Below are 20,263 nucleotides of genomic sequence, written 5' to 3'. Positions count from 1 at the left end.
AACGGATCAGAAATTGGAAATACATCAAAATACTGACTCTGAAATCTGAATGAATATAATCAAGCCTAATCCAATATTCAATACGAAAACATATTCAAAATTGGCTAGATTTCTTTTTTTTTGTATGTTAAGCATCTGCATCAAATTGTACTCACTCGCAGAAACCAGCCACCTACGCCTAATTTTATTCCATCAAGATCTGTGCATTAGTACAAAAAGTGTCCTGTCTTGCAATGTTAAAAAAAACCTGGTTCTGTCCCTTTTTTACAGAACCAAAAGTTAACGGGGTTTATTCTGGGCTGAGATCCATCCTCCATCAAAGTTTTGTGGAAATCCGTTCAGTACTTTCTATATAATCCTTCTGACAAACCAACAAACAGACGAACGTGAGTGAAAACGTAACCTCCTTGGTGGTCAACTGATTGATAAAATGATCGTTTCAGCTATAACGTGAAATTAAAAAGTTAGTGGTGTTGATGCTGTTCTTGCGGCAGAGGTTAATTAATGAATGTGTAAATATGTGCCCGTCTTTAAACGACTTGCACGTCTTCATTTCTATCTTCATTTCCTTTCGTCTAATCGACGTACCTCACCAGAGAGTCCATTACTCATTACTCAAAGCATACAGCATACCTCGGTCTACATTGGAGCTGCCAAAAGTTGTTGTGTGTGAATAAGCTTTGAAAAGAAATGTGTGCACTCCAAATTCAGCCCACATCGTATGTTTGGAAAGCACCGACTTTTCCAAACCAAACTACCTCCTCACCTCCGTTCAGACCGCAGCTGATTCGAGTACATCAGGAACCTCAACATCATTCTAGACTTCGCCTCTACCCTACTTTCATTCTCTGCCTCTTTTTCGCATCAACAACTGACCGAAACACACGGACTGATCTTTGGTCCTTTCGCTGTTTTTGCATTGCAAATACATGAGAATCTGCATGGAGACATGACCCCTGCAGAGAACAGCTGACACACAATCGTGAACCAATCCCACTCCTCTGAGGCCGTTTGACGACATCACTTCCTCTGCCGACTGAACTTCTCACCCCTGAGATCCGTCCCCTTTGTATACACATTTTGCATAGACACAGGAAGTGGCAGAACACACAGCGGTACACAAACACACACACACACACACACACACACACACACACACACACACAAGTAACACCTCTACAAAATGCACATGCAAGCACACAGGTCAGTGCACATGAATATGCATGCAGACACACACTATCTCAATGACCATCAGTATATTTAGAAGATCAGCCTCTGAAATACAAATTGTGATCATTATCATATCTCGAAGTGTACTTCCTTCCAGGGCAGCTGCGTCTGGTTTCACTTGCAGCAGAAGCAGAATGAGGAAGCATATGTCCTGAGCACAACAGTAACACCAACATTAATCCAGACTCTCTGCTATCACAGAAGGAAACAGAGAGCCCGTGTGAGCGATCTCACAAACACGCGCAAAATGAGTCTCACCTCTACAAGCAAAGCTGCAGCGAATATTTGAGCCACACAATTTAATACGATCCAACTCAGTAGCTGACACAGGCTGTGATGTACAGCAGGATATTTATGACCGAGCCTGACAGGCCCTGAAACACTCGAGCCGAATTTCTCTCTCAGGCTTTGGTCGTAGACGAAGCATTAGATCTTTTCCTTCAGCTCGTATACTTTGGGATTTCCCTTGCTTTAAGGTTCTACAGGGTTCAAAACTTCAGATTTTCTCCAGGCGTACTTCACGACCTAAAAGGTTTTCATTTTTCTTTTCTAAGGCTTTGTCAAATGGAAAAAAACCTTTTGAGTGATGCTTGCTGAAGACAGTTAGATAAACTGAGGAAGACAGAGGTTGCTCAACAGGACAGAATTTTTGCAGCATCATGATTACAACTCAGAAATGCACCGAGAGAAAGACAATTTTAGTTGAGCCCGAAACAAGGGCCGGCTTTGGCTCATCCAGCCCAGGTAACAAAACACTCCCCTCACTCTCAGTAATGTGATTGACTTTTGATTATGCTGTTATGATTCACTGTGGCTGCATCACTCTCGTCTGCTGCAGCTCACAGGTTGGATATATTAAATATCTTCTTGCACAATTTGCAAGATGTGCTTTTGTTGCTTGATAACTAACTTTGACATGTGGGGTCCCGATGCACTCCGTCTACGAACGTTTGGTTTCCTGTGTCGATGTCCTGTGCACACATACACGTCCGTCTACGATGAGCTCAGCGTGAACTCGAAACGACAACAGCTCCGTCTTTTCTGATCATTAAAAAATGTGGTCGCAGTATTATCTGACAGAGTGTTTATCCATGCTTACATTAGTGGATTAATTAATTTGTCAAATGGTCGAAGGAATAATGAATGCAAGCTTCATATATTTTATAATTTATAAATAACATTTATCAAGTCAAACTCCGCTAATTACAGCTGACAAACGTAAAACATGAAGTTTTATATTATTAATAATTTGGGAGTTTGGGGTCGTATGCCAGTGAGCATTTTAAGAGATTAGATTGGGCTCTACCACGCAACGTATAGCCTAATGAAGACACATGCTTGGAAACCTCACTCTGTTATCGCTGAATCTTCATGCACAATCAGATGGGGGAGATCTGCAGAGCTGAGTTGTGACTGTGCTGCACTCGACTCAGAGCTTCACTATCATGCAAACAGCTCACATTCTCCGCCTCACAACATTGGACGTGATCCAAGTAGGCCAATCAGCAGTGTCTTATTTGGAATGAGCTACCTACTGATACCAGTCAGCGGCTGATTCCTACACAGATAACAAGCAGGAGATGCCAGACAGTTTTCTGAAAAGGACATGTGAGAGCATCTGTTCAAACACCAGCGAAGGTCATTAATCCACAAAGTCGTAAACATGGGTACAGTGTGGTACAGCGGGTGCTGCTCGCTAACAGTTCTATTAATGATTCAATTATATGGATTATTTTCATTGGTTAATCTAGGCAGGCAGGTGACAGTGCACAGAGATACCAGAATTTGTTTATCTGCAAATACAATACAGTGACGGATGCATGACGTAAACAAGCCCAAATAAATTATCAGCCCGATATTAGTAAATTTATATAATTGGTTATCGGCTGATAATGAAATTAAATAGAGCCGATATATGACGGCAAACTGTTCCTGACTTGATACTAGAGGTGGGTGCAAGTCATCGATGTGGCGATGCATCGCGATGCGTCACGTGACGATTTGGCATCGATTAATTAACATTGATGCTTTGCTGCAAGACCGGAACAAAAAACACGTAACCGGAACCTTAGCGCGCGCGCCGCCTGGACTGTTTAGTGAGTGGGACCACAACAAACGGAGCAGTAACGTTAGTTTCTTTGCAAAATGGCAACAGCTTTAGCAGCCCCCAAAGAGCGGCCGATTCTCTCGCCACCGGGGTTCACTGCAACCGTGTGGGAGCACTTTGGATTTCATGAGAAAGCAAACGATACAACTGAAAAGACCAACACGATTTGCTGTTTTCAGTGTTTTCCGCCAATAGAGGGGGCTCTCTCTGGTCCAAGTTAAGTAGGTCAAAGTACAAATGTTTACATAGTCATAAAATAAAATATTTTGTGTCTTTGAAAAATACAAGTCAAATGTTCAAAAAACCTTGTTATTTACTTAATTAGTGTAGTTTTAGAGGAACTGTGTTAATTGAAAGGCTATTTATTTACAAATGTAGCCACAGATGAAGACAAAATGAATCTTGTATGGAAAAAAAGCATTAAAAATCACAATAATCGAAGAATCGTGGCACCAATAATCGAATCGAATCGACAATCGTTATAATCGAAGAATCGAAAAATCGAAGCTCCTATAATCGAAATCGAATCGAATCGTGAGGTACCCTTGTTGGAACACCCCTACTTGATACAGTAAGTATCTTTAAAGTTGGTTTGCAATCTGTCAAAAACCACCAAATTAGCCAAATTATGAGGTCACCAGCAGCTTTTACACTTTCAGAGGAACGCAACGTTACGAGCTCACACAGCTGCCGACTGTTTCATGTTACTTTACGGCAGATTAATCGTCCAGCATCTGACGCAAAGAATTCTGGGAGAAAAAACAATATGTGAATTACTGGATATATTTACAGAACCGTTATCTATTTATTTATGCTACAAAATGTTGTCTCTCGATATTGATATTGGATCGCGTTGGTTCCAACTCTAGTGACAGTGGGGCAATAGTGCTGACTCAACTCGTATCAACTTGTATTGTGATACATGAACACGTTATCTCATTGTATTCCTTGACTTTACAAATAAAATATCAAATTATCCATCGTACATACAAAATGTGTTACTCATGTTTATCCTTCTGTGAAACACGACAGAAGAAACGGCTCATTGGACTGAACATCAACTTGAGCATTTTATATGCGACTTTGTGTACCACGCTGTCATATAAACAATATCAGATAAAATGTTCATATTCATACCATGATTTCAGTCATATCACTCAGCCCCACTCGATAGATAAGATTAATTAAAGAGATGACAATAGATATCACAGAATGGGTGGATGGTTAGAGGTCATGGTTAAAGCAACCGGCCCAGTCAGTCAACAAGACGCACTTCAAGTACAAATTCTTTCTTCAGTTCACGGAGCAGCTCTTGTGCCACAGTGCTGCACTATAAACTGTTCTGAAGATCGCAAATTCATTGCTGCCGTGTTACTTTTCCTTCAGCTGTACATTTAAACAATCCATGTTCAACAAATTTGACAGGTTTGTAATGTTCTTGTCTGACTTGGAAGTGTTCCGGCTCATTGATTACCTCCATTCTACAGCTCAGACACACAAGTATCCACATGCTATCTACTACTGAGGAACAACCGACAAGTATTTGTCACACTGGATAGGCACACTATGTTCTTTTTTATCTAAATATCTAGCTCTTGTCCACAGTTACTGTGTAACACAACTACATGCCTACAGGAAGTTTACTGTAAGCCAGAGGGTCCAGAACTGGGAGACACACAGAACCGCAGCAGAGGAAAAAACATGAAATGAAACTAAAGTTGAATATCCCTTATTCAGTAACAGGCGTAACTAATACCACTGTTAATCACCGGGCTGCACTGCAATAATTTCTGGAGCGGATTCATCACTATTGTTCTTAACGTAGCTCCACCTGTGCTTTCGCTGCCATGACTCTTCAAAACGTCGGCTAAAGAAACAAGAGCGCTTTGATGGTGACAAAGCCGTCATGACTCAGGTTAGCAAGATTTACTCTGGAAGCAAAAAAACAACAAATCTAAAATACGAAAAGATCATCGTGATCTCACATCAATACACTACGAGAGCCTCGTCTGAAATCATTTGAGCAGTTTAAATTAAATCGTTCATGAGAATTAGAACCATTTCAGAAAAGAACCTCAGCCCGAGTTTGTGATCAGGTTATTTTGAACATTATTCAACATGTTAGATTGTCAACAGTGTACAGAAAACTTGTGGGATGCTCTGCTGCAAACACACGTGGCCCCTAATTAGATATGATAATAAGAAAGACTCATTGTAAATAATATGCTGAACTTGATGCATCTGATGACTTGACATATGTTGTGCCAGCACATGCATGTACAGAACACAAATGTTTATCTTCAGTGAGATAGTAATAGATGAACAGATCTAGTAATACGACACTGCAGCTGCTGATGGAATAACAATGATCTTAGCAGTCTCCCATATATAAAGGTTATATATTATAAATTATAAAAACAACCACAAATCAAGTGGAAAACACACACACGACACGACAAGCATGAGATAGTAGCAAAAACTGAAAACACAAACGAATTAAAACTCAGTCTTTTAAAAAACATCACATCTGTTAGAGCTCTCCATCTCTTTGTGATGGATTCACTTGTTTCTGATTAAAACACATAAACCTACATCTCAACATCATCATCAGCACCATCTTACATGCAGGTACAAATTACAACTGACCTATTATAAGCACCAATAAAGCCATAAATGTCACCAGTATGTCCACAGTCTCTGCACTCATCACAGCTCCTCAGCAAAGCAAAATAAAACCTCAATCTAACACTCTGTGCCAACACCCACGTAATCCCTCTTCCCGATTGGCCGAGCGGAGGTGACGTCCCGCCTCCGTGCGTGTCCGATTGGCCGCCGCGACTGTCAGCCCCGCGAGCTGCTTCATAATAAACAGCCCGTTTCAATCTAGGCTGAGGCAGAAGATAAACAAGTTGGAGGCCTACATGCCCGTGGCCTAGATAGCTTTATTTAAAAGATGTTTTAGACACAATCTACAACCAAACACAACATCTGAACACAACGACGTACCGCACGTCAACGCGTGACGTCTGCTAGCATTCATACACAAGAAAAGACACAAAATCAAACGTTTATCAGCTGATTAACTACACTGCTGGTTGTTTAGGGTGTAAATTAAAACTAATCTATCATCCCAAACAAATCGATACTGAAGATACCTCCTCGGTCCAAACACAGGCATGGTTCGGGTGTGTTATTTAACTCACATCGCGTGGAAAATTCTGGCTATGTCGATCTTGTTCCAGCAGCAGCAGCAGCAGCACCGTGTGTTGTGTGTTGGGGGGCGTGTACCTGCTGACAGCTCGGGCTGCCTGCAAAAAGTCACTGTCGGGCATTTCACTGGCACACAGTCCTTTTTCTCAACACAACACATGTCGATGCTGTCATTAATACTTTTCTGCTTTATCCACACAGTTAAATAACGTGTAAGTGTACGGTAAAGAAGTGCAGCATGACTCGGATAGTTTAAAAGTAAAGTGCACGTCAATCTTCTTACATAAGTGCAGTTTTTAACCACCCTGAGCCCGAGTTAGACGTGTAACCACACGGACAGAGAGGCCGGCCGATTACCTGAGCGAGGACTCAGTCATGAAACTCAGCGGGACGTTATTTTTGGACAGGTGTATCCGCGCTGAGTGACATTTGACTGTGAAGCGTTACATAGCTACATTTCAGCTCGTGGACTACTTCCTGCACGAGCTCGACAAACTGCTCCGCACGCACACGCGGACGTGTTGGGTCGAGTCCCTGGCTCCAGAACTGTGGTGGTTTTAACACGGAACTAGCGAGTCTTGCTTCCTTTCCACCCGCAGCTCACAGTCAGTATGGCCTCCGTCCGCCCCCTTCCTCATCCCAGCTGAAGCTCGATACACAACAACAACCGACCTGCCGTTAGCTTCAAAGCTAATCCTCCGCCGCGGCCAAACAGCGATCCGCTTCCAGCAAACTTCCCCCCAAACGGATCAATAACACTCCTACTCACTTGTAGGACACCCACGCATACGTCTTGCTTCGTGTCGGACCTCGTGTATGTTCCTCTGGTGGAGATAATAAGGCCCCCTTTTCAATGGAGTCCACACGCTGTTACAGCTCTCTCGGGTTTGTTTTGTTTTTCTTCTTCCTGACGGGTTCCTGGAAAGCGCGTGACTGCCCGACCACGTGGTGCGCCCCTGGGCCAATAGGAGCAGAGCTCGAGACTGATGAAAACATTTAGTAAAATAAAGCAATTTTTCTTAATAAACTTTCTGCATGTTACAGCAGGGACCTGCTTTATAATCACATAATTAGAGCTTTTACAAATACCAGATATCTACTTTAGGAAACAGAGATCACAAAGTTTGTAATTTTCTTATTAAGTTTACTGTTTTGTTATGTCTGCTGTAGATTTAATTAACATGTATGTTGGTATAAATGCATTAAAAACGCTTTCCATTTTGCCAGGAATAGAATATTATGAGCTGCTGTTATTTATGTATTGATTTATTTATTATTCCCCCAAAAGTTTGTAATTTTCATTTTAAGTTTACTGTTTTATTACATCTTCTGTAGATTTAATTAACATTTATGTTGGTATAAATGCATTAAAAGATACTTTCTACTTTGCCAGGAATACAATTTTATGAGCTGCTGTTATTTAGTTATTTAATTATTTAAATATTTATTTATTTATTAATATTCCCCCAAAAGTTTGTAATTTTCATTTTAAGTTGACTATTTTGTTATTTCTTCTGTAAATGATTTATGTTGGTATAAATGCCAAACAAATAAATAATTTCCACTGTGCCAGGCATAAAATTTTATGAGCTGCTGTTATTTATTTATTTATTTATTAAGCTTCCCTCAAATTGTCATTTTTGATATTTTATTGAGTTATTATTAAGTTATGTTTTATGTAAATGTAATTTCCATTTATGTAGGTATGAATGCATTTTTTTATTATTATTCCATACATACACCTTTTTGTTTTACATTTTATTTTGAAATGCAACATTTTTACTATCACATCTTCTAACCCTAACTTGAACTAAAAGTGATTCCCTGATCCTCTAAACTAAATAATTAAATCTGAACAGGAACCAAAGAGACAAATTTACTTATTTAGCACCTTTCAGACACCAAAGACAGTAGCAAAGTGTTTTGAGACAATAAAAACAAAGGCAAGCAAAAAAATAGTAAGAGGTTGAAAATAAGTTATGTATGTTATTTATTAGAAAGCCACAAGAAACTGTGATGTTTAAAGGTCCAATTAAGATAGTTAATTTATTCAGACTAACTCGCTTTAGATGCTTTGGGTTGGTGGCTGGCCCGGCTGTCGACACAAAGCTCCAGTATTTGACAAGTTATGAATAAGGCTCACCATCCATCTTAAGTGGACCTTTAAAGCCCAGATTTAGAGCTGACAGTTTAAGTGGACCTCAGGAATGTTTATAGAAACCAAAACTTGCTTCACTCTACATGATTTTAATCCTGAATACACCGAGTAAAGAAGAACATATCCCCACTTGTTTTAGCAAACTTTGTGAGGACGTTCATAAATATATAACGGTAAACATTCGACAACATCAACGGCTTCATTCATTGGTTGCACAGAACCACACAGCTCCAGCAGTGGAAAACTGTGAAAAGATAAGTTAAGAGCAATCAACGGCCTGATTCCCACAAATTGACCTACATAGTAAAAGTCTCCATTGAGCTCAGTCCAAATTCTCCAGAGTGGCGTCAAAGCAGCTGTTCCAGGCAGCTCCCACCCCCCCTTCACTGGAAAGAGAAACTAAGACTCCAGTTCTGATGATTATCAAGTGTGACAATACAAGACGAGACAGACAGCAAACAAAATAACATAAAATACATAAACTATTGGAGAAGTATAGTTGTGGTCTGAGTTTAGGCTTCTAGAGAAAAGAAAGTCAACAAGAAAGAGGGAGACGTCTTCACGCTTTCAGTTTCAGTATTACTCAAGAGAAATAGTTGGACGGTTAACAGAGTCCTGAGGCTGAATGCTGCCTTGTTTCAGGCCAGAACAGCCTCAGCTGAGAACAAAATAACATCATAAGATGCAACTTTCACAGTGACCTATGACCTCCATCCTGCAGCTGAGAGTCTGTCTGTCTGTCTGTCTGTCTGTCTGCCTGTCTGTCTGTCTGTCTCACACACAGCAGTCCTGCAGGCCTCTGCAGCGTCTATCTCAGTGTTTGAGGACGCAGATCACAGCACACACATCAAACAGCCTGCAGAGAAGCTCTGCCAGGCTGGAGAGGAAGGAAGAGGATCAGATAGAAGAGAATGGACTGAAATATGAAGTGTGTGTGTGTGTGTGTGTGTGTGTGTGTGTGTGCGTACATGCGTGTGTGTGTGTGTGCCTCTAGTGAAATGAGACTTCTGGTGAATTTGCATCCCCAGAGCATCTTGAGGTTCTTACATTTAATAGTTTGATTACTAAAAAAATCATTTTCCAAAGTGACTTTCATGCAGAGAACTAACAATGATGTGATTTGTGTTCGTCCTCCGGAGTCTCGTTGCTGACACACAATGCTTTTCTGTTTCATTTGACTTGTAATAAAGTCAGTTTAACAAAGTATAAACACAAGTGCCACAAAAATGTTTCATCCATCCTGTGACAGACGGTCAAACGTGACTTTTACTTCACATGAACTCCACGACTGTAACATGCACCATGTGTTTATGTACAGTTGTATATAAATAGGTACACACAGTATATGTTCTGTAATATATGTAGCTTTAAGGAGTTTATGAACTTCCATGTTGTTATGAAACCCTGTCTTACATTACTTTAATTTACATCTACATCTATCAGTTTCCTTTGGTGGTCTTTTCTTAATCACCTCTTTGGTTCTCATACATTCACCATTTAAAATCATCTTGGGTTTAATCCTCAGAAGCAGCTACTTAATAATGCATTCATCATCATATTTAAAGACATATTTCTATCTATCCATGATACATTTCCTGCTTTGGAGAGTGAAAAAGAACAGATATCAGTATTGATATCAGCGGCCACGGGCCGTGTTTTACTCTGTATCAGAACAAAATCAAATTTTGTGGTACGGCCCGCCCTTATCAGAACTTCCTTCTGGTTTTCTCCAGATATTGCTTAGTTTTCATTCTTTATTATTATTTATGTGACATTTGGAGTGATGGTGCAAAAACTGTCAGTTCTGTGAAACTCTGGTGATTTAGTTCTGCTCTTCTATAAATAACCAGAGACCTCAGAAATAAAAAAAAAAAAACTGAGATATCTTGATGTTTACACTCTGTGCTGAGTCATGCTTCAACAGCACTACATTTCTACAATCATTAGATTTTTTCATCAGACGCTCTCTGTCCTGTAAACACCCACATCTCATGAACTCACTGAACACAGTTTGCATCGTGAACCTCTAAATATATCCTACTTTGCACCTTTGGGGACAGTTTATGCACCAAGATAAGCTTTCACCCACTTCACATGGTCTTCATTCAGTAACCTGGCTTTGATCATAGATATGATTGGACAACTTGATCTGGAGTCTTGTCCATTCACTGAATAAAGACCGTGAGATGAATGTTGAGAGCTCTGAAAGCTCTGAAAGCTCTGGAAGCCAGTAAACGTGCCTTTGAATTTAGATTTTTTTATCAGATATCATCACGGCTGTATTCTCAGATTCTAACCACAGAAGACTTGATCTATTCTAACACCTTGTGACAGGTAAACTGAGTAAAAAATCTCTTTTAAATGTTGTCTTGGTTCTGATGTTCTATTATCTTCTTTCAGGAGGCAGTTTATTGGGTTATCCAGGTAATTCATTAAGCCTGATTTGTGAAAAAGGCCTAAAATCTCCCCAAAGTTCCCCTTGATTTTTTACAGTTTGCCTCGTGTAACTGTAGTAGCATACACGACCCATGTTGCCTCAAACTGAGTCACATGTTTGAGCCCTCTTTATTCCATTATCAGCACTGTGATTGTGTTCCAAGAAGGCGAAGACACAGGGCCCATTATGCATCGTAGTAAACAGACTGGAGAGGATGTGCTGTGTTGCAGGACTCCTGATTAAAGTCACTGCCCTGAAAGTTTTACAATCCTGATTATAAAAAAGGCTTTCCAGGGAAAGTCCCCAGGAAATATTTCACATCATTTAAATCATTAAATCTGATGAGGTGGGAGTCCAGTGAACACCGCGGACATGAAAAGGCTTCAGAGTGATTGTGGATTTCGTAACTGGAACAATCACAGTGACAAAGCTACAGCTTGTTGTCAGTTCGACTGCATGAAATTGATTCATACATCTGCAAACCAAGAATTTTTAAATCATCCAGCGGAAGAACTGTGGCAGAAGTTTTTGGGAAGTCAACCACCAACATTAGTGGTCCCGTTTGTGACATATTACTTCATAACCTTCCCTTTTCATCCCACTACCGTCAAAGAAAATTGAACTTCCCATGAATGAACACCAGCAGAACGAAATCAGGCAAGAAAATACATTTTCTCCGGTGCTCAGAGGCAGAACATTTTCTTCTGTGAAATTATTGATAAACAGGAAATAAAGCCTGAATACCCGGGGTAACTCAGAGGCCGACTGACCGACTCTTTCCGCCTTTTCAAAAATAAAAATTCATGGCAAACCATCCAAAGCTTTTATTGTAGTAACAGTCAGGATATTGGACATCATGCATTATAAACAGCTGCATTATTGTGTTTATCAGGCAGATGATATATGTCGACACACGCTGTATTATGCCTGTACAGCGACGGTGGTTACATGTTGCCAGTCACGCGGTATTTTAACTCAATGTCTACTTTCAGAATTTTGATTTCAGAAGTCGAACATGAACTTTGAAAAAGGTTCTCTGCTCAGGGTGCACTTCCAGGCTTTTCCAGAACTTTCAACCGCATTGCACCGTTTTCATCATGCTTAACCTTTATGCCTACTCTGATGACTCAAGCCCACGAGGTGCCATGGGTGAAATAATGTCAACAGAGTCAAATCCGGCCAGAAAAGACGACTGAAAGTATGAAAAAGCGAGTAAATGGACCATTAAATCACTTTTTTGTTTTACAGAATATTATAAATGTCCAGCTCATAGAACTGATCGACTGCTCTACACAGAAGCTGCTGCTAAAAACCTTGAATTAAAAAAAAAAGAAAGGTAAACAGCCCTAATTTTACCTCCATTGAGACAATTTCATCAGATTAAAGGGTTGTGTCCTTTTCTCACATGACACAATCACATTATCCATCAACTGAAGCCCTTTGGAGACACAAGGTTTTCATTTGACAACAGTTAAATAAAGTTTTTTTGAATGCAAAAATCCAGTGCTGAATAAAACAAGACATTCTAAAAGTCTAATGAGGATAATCAACAGTCAGGGGTTTCATCACAGCACGTCATCACATCTCTTTTAGCACTTGCCATTTCTGTCCGAATCCAACTCTCCGTGTGTGTGTTTTTTTTTTTTTAAAGACTACAGTGCTTATTAAAAATGCAGAATCTACACAAGTGTCATCACCAGCAGCAGCAGCAGCAGCAGCAGCAGCAGCAGCAGCAGCAGCAGCTTCATGGATCTGTCCTCTGCTTTTATTTGGTCCAGTGTGAAAGCTTGTTGGCTCCATTCCCCGAAAAAAATTCTTTCCGCTGGATTATGCAACAAAAGCAGCAGGAAGGGGAGAGATAATGAAACAGTCTGATGAAAGGGGCAACAGAGCATAGCACCAGTGGCCGCTAGCATGAGTCACTGAATAATGATTTTAATTTACAAATGAGATCTCCTCGGTACAGTTCACGCCAACAGCGAGTCCATTAACAGTCTTTAAAATGTACAGATGGTAATAGCAGTGCTGCAGTTGTTTTTTATTATATGACTGGGTGCTGGTGTATGTGCCTGAAGGCAGAGTAACTGCACTGATTGTATGATATCTCACAGCTGTTGGAGCATTTCCACTGTCTCGTCATGCTCTCATTCCTGGTTCTCAAGTGTTTCTTGACTTCTTTGCAGGATCATTTATTTACACGGACGCGTACAGGTGATCTTAGACTGGCACTCATAATAACTGATGTTCATTCACACCAACAGCAGCTAAAAAAACCCCCAGTGAATTCACGTTCTACTGAGATAAAATACTCGCTGCTGTTCTCTCTGTTTCTCTGCTTGTTTTCTTGGCTGCCTGCAGCTGAACTGTTTTACAGGAATCCACTAATTAGCATTAGCAATCAATCATCAACCAATACTGCAAAATGTTCAATATATCTATAAAGTCGCTGGAACAGAAAACGAAGCAGTCAGCAAAATCAAACTGGCGTGTGGACAGAAGCGCTTTAGAGTTTAAGACTCGAGTTTGACTTTGATACATATTTGTTTTTCAGTTTGACAATGTATGCTTTGTAATTTATCATTATATTATACTGTTTTGGATGCGTTTTCAAATATACTGGAGCCTTCTCACAAGTCATAAAGTTTAGTACCCTAATTCCAGCATGAGATTTACTCGAAGACTTTAGATGTGTGCACATAAGAGCTACAATTACCCAGAAGCCCTCTCTCTGCTTCCCTACATATAGACGCCTGGGAGTAACTTTGCTGAAGCGTGTCGTGGCCAGGTCATAGTTCAGTCTTGATCCTGTGCATCAGGTCTCTCTGGTCCACCATGTCCGTCTGCCTGTTCCAGCGGTGGTAAGCCAGCAGGGCAATGTTCTTGGCGGCCACTGAGCTCATCTCCATGGCGCTGCCGGCCAACTCGATGCCGTTGAGGTAGTAAAGATTGGGGTGGAGCTCCACAGGTGGCAGTCCTAGGGTGCTGCCGTAAGAGGGGTAGGCCTGCCACTCCGTCACCTGCACTGAGTAGTATGACCTGAGATCGAGAGGAAGCGTAAACGAGGACACTTGTTTTACTCTTTTCAGAAACAATGTTGCTGATTTTTACTTTCCATCTGGCGTCATCACCAAAATTGCCTTGGAGCAATAATTTTGTTTCTGACCGAATGCCTCAAAAACCACAGACATTCCCATCAGCCATCGTGTTCTGAGCTAATGAGCCAATGTTAGAATGCTACACACTAAACTAAAGAGAGAAATCACTCTCATTGGTTGTTCAGCTGAGCAAATCAGTGCATGAGAGGAGAAAAGGAAAAAGCAGGGAAAAGTCCCCGGAGCCTGTTGCAGTAGTATCCATCATTTTCACCCATTTAGTGAGTTTTGTCCTCTTTTTACGCGTCCAGTACATCTGCAACTTTTTATCAGACATATTCTCGACTAAAGGAAGTTTTATCAGCTAGAGTGGGGTCAAGAATCCACACGATTTTGCTGTCTTATTTAACAAAACAGAAGAATTGTGCACTAATAACAATAACAGACGGACAGGAAGTGACTGACCTGAAGAGTGTTTTAAGTTGAGCCTTTTCCAGAGGTTGTGATGAGAACACTTTATAGACTCCGGCCTCTTGTGGCTGCTTACGCCGGAAGCCAGCCGAGATGTTGACGGGACAAACGCTCGCTACGCTGTTGAAGAACACATCGGGCGTCTCAGTCGTCAAGACGCTGGCGAAGGGGAACAGGCGGGGATCCGGGAATCCAAAGAAAGAGGTGTTGAGGTAACCATGGACGATGGTTGCTACAGTGCTGTGATAGGTCCCTGTGAGCTGGTCAAAGGGAGGGGTGAAACCTTGGAACTGCACTTCAGACTTGACACTTTCCTGGAGCGGTGTCGCCAACACGACAATGTCATATAGCTCTGACCCAGTCCCGGCTTCTGTGGTGTAGCTCAGCTGATACTGGGGCGCCTCAGCTGTCAGGGAAAATACACAAAATCAACACTTTACGACATGATTCAGACACAAAATTAATCTTTATCAGTCCACTGGTATATACTGGCATGTATCATCCGGAAACATCCAGCACATTTCTCATGTCTCAAGATGTTCCTGCCAACAGGCAAGTGTTAATGCACTGGAATGATAGACTGCATATCAATGGCAGGACAAAAGAAGAAGAAAATCTGTTCTACAGATAGTAAATGACGGTAGGAGCATGCAAGGAGAGACAGATCCATCAAGTACATATGAAACATGGATTTTTAATATCCACTCTAAGCCACTGTAATTCACGCACATGACAGTTTAGAGGCAAGAATCCATACGTTGCTAAGTACCTGAGTAAACCGGGGAGACGGAGCTGACTTGTGCTTGCAGCAGGTTAGCGTTGGCCATCTTCAGCAGGCCAGAACACACCAGCTTGTTGCCGCCTTCCACCGCCCACAGGTTGTTCTGGGCACCTGCTAAAGACACAGCGCCTGCAAGACACACACATGAACACACACACATTCTCACATCAGAGCCAAGTGCTATAAACCAATTATCAGCTGCCCACGCACTTTTCTGTTCTCTCGCTCCCACAGGCCACCCCCTCCTCTCACCTTGCTTTCCTCCCTTCTATTCTCGACTCCCCATTCCTCCCTTCCTGCATCTCTTTTCTTTTCCTTCCTCTCTTACGACCTACATTGGCACAGACGTGGCCGCTCGCCTCTCAAATGGCCCTAATTTCTAATGTCTCTTTCCTCTTCATTGCGCCCTCGCTGTCTCCTCTTCTGCTCACACTCATCTGACCTACAAAGGCAGGGATGCTGACGTTCTGTCCGTAGTTGACCCTCATGACAGGCGCGATGACCTCATCAATGAAGCGCTGCGACACACCCAGCTCCAACAGCGAATCAGATAGCGGCCTGCGGGTCATGTTGATGAAGCCACTCCCTCCCAGAGAGTCCAGAAGCTCTTCCACCGAGCTGAAGGCGTAGCCGTGAGCCTGGTACTTATAGATCCTATATCATACACACATAAAAACACACAAAAATGGTTCATTATCAATTACTGTTGTAGAATGCAGACAGATTTATACATTGATGCTCACTATAAATCTCCTTTAGTCATCCCATCTGAAAGTTTTAATGTCAAACTTTTTAGATATTGTTTGTGCAAAACAAAACAGACAGAGAGACTGCAGGAGGGATGTGCAGGCTCACTGTTGTTGACTTAGAGAGAAAACAAGAAGGACAAAGTGAAACAGAGATAAATCACTTCCTGCGGGAGGAAATAGAGGTTCAGTGACGGCTACTGCAGAGGTGTAGAGTGCAAATCTGAGCATGGTTTAAGTTTCAAGCAAAAACAAAAACATGATTGCAGCGATAGATTCGTGAAAAGATGTGTTGGTCAGATAAAATCTTATTTTTGTATCATTTTGTTGCTGAAGATGAAGACAGCTGATGTTTCATTACAGCAGCACTTCAAAATGTCGGGCGATTGTCTGTATTGTATGTATATTGTCTGTGGAGGTTGTGCAGAGATTATGGTTGCAGGCATTCCCAAATAACAAATAGCTCCAGCTCCTTGCTTCCTTCACCGATATTGACATGACATGACATGCTTTTGTACAGTGTGTACTGTGTGTTCTTTTCTTTGTATAACTTTGTATGTTGTTTTTACTCTTTTCTGTTTGTAATTGTGTCGTTTCTCTGTTATGTTTGAGGTAAAAAGGACCCACATGAAAGTTGCAGCTGCAGTTGTTAAAAAAAAAAAGGCGAGCTTTATTAAAATAAAGCTGAGATCCACAAAACAAAAGGCTGGTAACCACACAGGAACAGAGAACAAACGACACAATCCAGCACAGTACCGGGAGAAGGACCAACTATGAGTGAAGGAAAAACACAAGGACGTAATGAACAACTAAAAACACAGGTGGACAGGAAAAAAGGGCAGGAAAAAGACAAAGAAAGGTAAGGTACAGAAAAACATGTGAACAACAACAACAAATGAAGAGAGAACCTACAAAATAAAATGAAAAATGACTAAAAAAAACCCCCAAACAATGACATTCTCTGCCGTGACCTGATTAGTTTGAAGCTATAATCTGACACGGTGCAGTAAAATACTATAAAGTAACACTACTGACGACAAACACATGTGGGAGAAAGTATGAAGCAGACCAGAGGCACAGGTAGACGTGGGGCACCTCCACGCGCTAACACAGAGTCAGACATCTACCACAAAGGCTGACTCAGGAGCATGAATCAGTGTTCGGCTTCATCAAAGCAACATCCTGTCAATAATCTAGCATGCCAGGCAGCTGACATGAGACTAAACAACAAACTGGGCATTCAGATTTCTGGCTTACCTCATGAATTTCTCCATGATTTCCTCCACCCACATCTGCAGGCGTATGAAGCTGATGCCATAGCGCCACCACAGCCGGAACAGGTCCAGCAAATACCAGTCGGTCTCCTCCAGAATCACCTCCTCGCCGTTAAACACAGCCGTCTTACCCGCCACGCTGCGACGATACTTCAGACCTTGAGGGGTGGACACACACGCAACACAGAGGACAAACATTCACACACATACACATAAGGAGGAATTTCATATTAAGGATGTTTAATAAATGTCTCCAACAGTAATGATGTAACACTTATACAGTTCATTTACTGTAGAAATCAAAGACTAAAGATCAGCACATTTTTAAATAAAAATATAAAAATACTCTCTGAAACTGTCTGAGCTTTAATATCTATCTAAAATGCACAATAATCATATGTATGTGTGTGTGTGTGTGTGTGTGTGTTTAAACCAACCCAGCACTTTGACAAACTCCTGCATGTGGAGGTTGAGGGAGTGAATGATGGAACCTCCGGACTCGTAGTCATGGTGATTGACGGTGACGGTGGCGAGACGACCTCCAACCTCCCCCTTCTCAAACACATCCACCTGGACCTCGGGCCCAAAGTGCTGCCGCAAGAAATGGGCCGTGGCGCTGCCTCCTATCCCCGCCCCGACCACCGCTGGAGCACAGAGAACCAGAAACCAAAAAGTGAAATCAGAGTGCGGTTTGGATGTGAAATGATAATAAAACATATATTAATGTGTGGCTTCTGGGTGTTTAAAGACATGGCCTCACTACAAATGGTTAACATGTGCGTGGATTCAAAAGTAATAGTATTAATTGTATTTTTGCAGCTTTCAGAAGCCACTCATCATTCATCCAACTGGAAAGAGGAATGCAGATGTAAAACAATTGTGTAGGCAGAGCTGCTGAGTTTTGGAGTATTTTCACCACCGGCCTTTTATATTGCAGGATTTAGATCTACAGCCCCCTTCAATACAGAATCATTGGAGTCTCCTCATCAACAGACTGTGAATATTTAACTTCTCTTATCTTGAGTTTTATGTCCTGGGTTGGTGAGGGTATAAATGTTTCATGTAATCCTCCTGATGCCACTTTTGGATAATATAAACTTTGGTATAGAAGATAACACAACAGTATCACGGAGCTGTAGAAGAAACTGTTACTGCAGACCTGTTGTTATCTATATTGTGTTTAAAGACAGACCATCATTAACACTCACAGCCTTGTAAAACACTCCAAAACACCTTATTATCTTGGCTTCATAACCTAGATACCCTATTTGGATAAATATGACATGGCATCATTTGTAAAGTCTAATAAAAAGGAAAAGATAAAAAGCATCATATCCAACTTAGCTAGCTTACAATATGTAGCTAATAGAGCTAACAAAATATTGCCTCCCACAGAAATATATGTATCTAACGTCACTAACTTTATAGGAATTTGCTTATAAATGTATTTTCATTAACACACAATGCTACACAATTAGCTAGCTTAACTAACGTCATCATCTCTCATTCAAACTGACGTTAGCTTGAGCCTCTCCATGCAGGCTAACGTTAGCTAAACTTAACGGCAGCTCTGATGTTTTAACTCTTTTCTTGCCTATTTTAGAAGGCGGGGCTCCGTCGACATGAGCGGATTCTGCCGGTTCGCCGACAGCCGACCGGGCGGACAGCACGACGACGAGCATCGGGAGGAGAGAGCCGCCCATAGCGGCGACAGAGCAGCGCTAACCGGGGAGGACAGGTGTCGGGCGCGTGCAGCGACAGTTGACAGTTAAAGCTGACGTAATGTCCTCTCTTTGTCTCTCGTTCACGCGGACTCTGAGGTCACAGCGAGGTCAATCACATGTCTGTTCACTCTGGTTCGCGTTCTGATCGGGTTCGGTTCGGGATGCTGCACAAAAGACAGTTCGATCATGATGATGCAGATCGATTCACCAATGAACGCTCCACGTCCGGCAACATCCCATGACGTCAGAGACCTTTACGTTTCAACCAATCATTAATGTAAAAGTTTGACCCGCCCTCCTCTGCCTCTGATTGGCTAGTACTGCTTGCATGAGGAGTGATGATTGGTTAGGGCAGATCAGGTTAAGTCAATCAGACGCATAGCCTTTCACCTTTCACTTTTCATGTTTACCATATTTTAAGTAGTTTAAACGATTTAAAAGTACAATTTAGAGGTATTTGAACATTACTTGTATTCCCGTTTTGTGCTACTCTCTATTTTTACTCTGCAAATATTGTACTTTTACTCACTATATTAATTTGATAACTTTAGTCTCTAGTTAAGAATCAGAATCAGAATGGTGTAAGCTTTATTGGCCAAGTATGTGAACACATACAAGGAATTTGACTTGTTTTTTTCCTTCGCTCTCAATTTAGTTGAAACATGAACATAAACTAAAACACAACGTAACAAACATTCAACAAGAAGAACAAAAGAATGGTATAAAAAATTAAATAAGTAAAGTGTCAAGTGTTCAGAGGTCCGGTCTATTATAAATATATATTTAACTTTATATACAATATGTTATTTACTGTGTGGATTTGTAGTATTTGTAGTGCAATTTAGTCTAGTTTCCTGCAGATTGTATGTTGTATCAAAGCCAATGTAGCTCATGTTTAAATTAATAAATTTCTAAAACTGGATAAAAATAACAGATTCTGATTATCAGAAACATGCTGAATGCTGGATGTTCTAAGCAGTTGACTCTTAATATATTGCAAATATGTATGTCTAAATACACGTATAATTCACTT

At 41.2% G+C, this 20,263-nt stretch overlaps 2 protein-coding genes across 5 annotated transcripts in view; both read right to left on the bottom strand.

Moving 5' to 3' along the window:
* The window catches only part of crebrf (creb3 regulatory factor), a 30,221-nt gene extending 22,744 nt beyond the window's left edge, over positions 1-7,477 (bottom strand). For 2 of the 4 annotated variants that reach the window (XM_030437718.1, XM_030437721.1), the window contains exon 1: positions 7,317-7,477. The gene's annotated coding sequence lies outside the window, so the exon portion shown is untranslated. Of the gene's footprint in view, positions 1-5,983; positions 6,073-6,540; positions 6,577-7,316 lie in introns of those variants that run through there. The other 2 variants (XM_030437720.1, XM_030437719.1) reach the window with 2 other exon arrangements.
* A 4,474-nt stretch (positions 7,478-11,951) lies between these two features.
* pcyox1l (prenylcysteine oxidase 1 like) lies at positions 11,952-19,482 on the bottom strand. Its single transcript, XM_030438564.1, has 7 exons — positions 19,101-19,482; positions 17,944-18,150; positions 17,490-17,664; positions 15,929-16,140; positions 15,475-15,615; positions 14,700-15,111; positions 11,952-14,178 (listed from the first exon to the last, which is right to left on the bottom strand). The coding sequence occupies exons 1-7, from the start codon at positions 19,207-19,209 to the stop codon at positions 13,929-13,931; spliced, it is 1,506 nt and encodes a 501-aa protein (XP_030294424.1). The 5' UTR covers positions 19,210-19,482; the 3' UTR covers positions 11,952-13,928.
* Positions 19,483-20,263: the final 781 nt, after the last annotated feature.

The sequence above is a fragment of the Sparus aurata genome, chromosome 13, assembly GCF_900880675.1.
Source record: "Sparus aurata chromosome 13, fSpaAur1.1, whole genome shotgun sequence".
In the NCBI taxonomy this organism is placed as follows: domain Eukaryota; kingdom Metazoa; phylum Chordata; class Actinopteri; order Spariformes; family Sparidae; genus Sparus; species Sparus aurata.
This window is presented reverse-complemented; position numbering and strand designations above follow the sequence as displayed.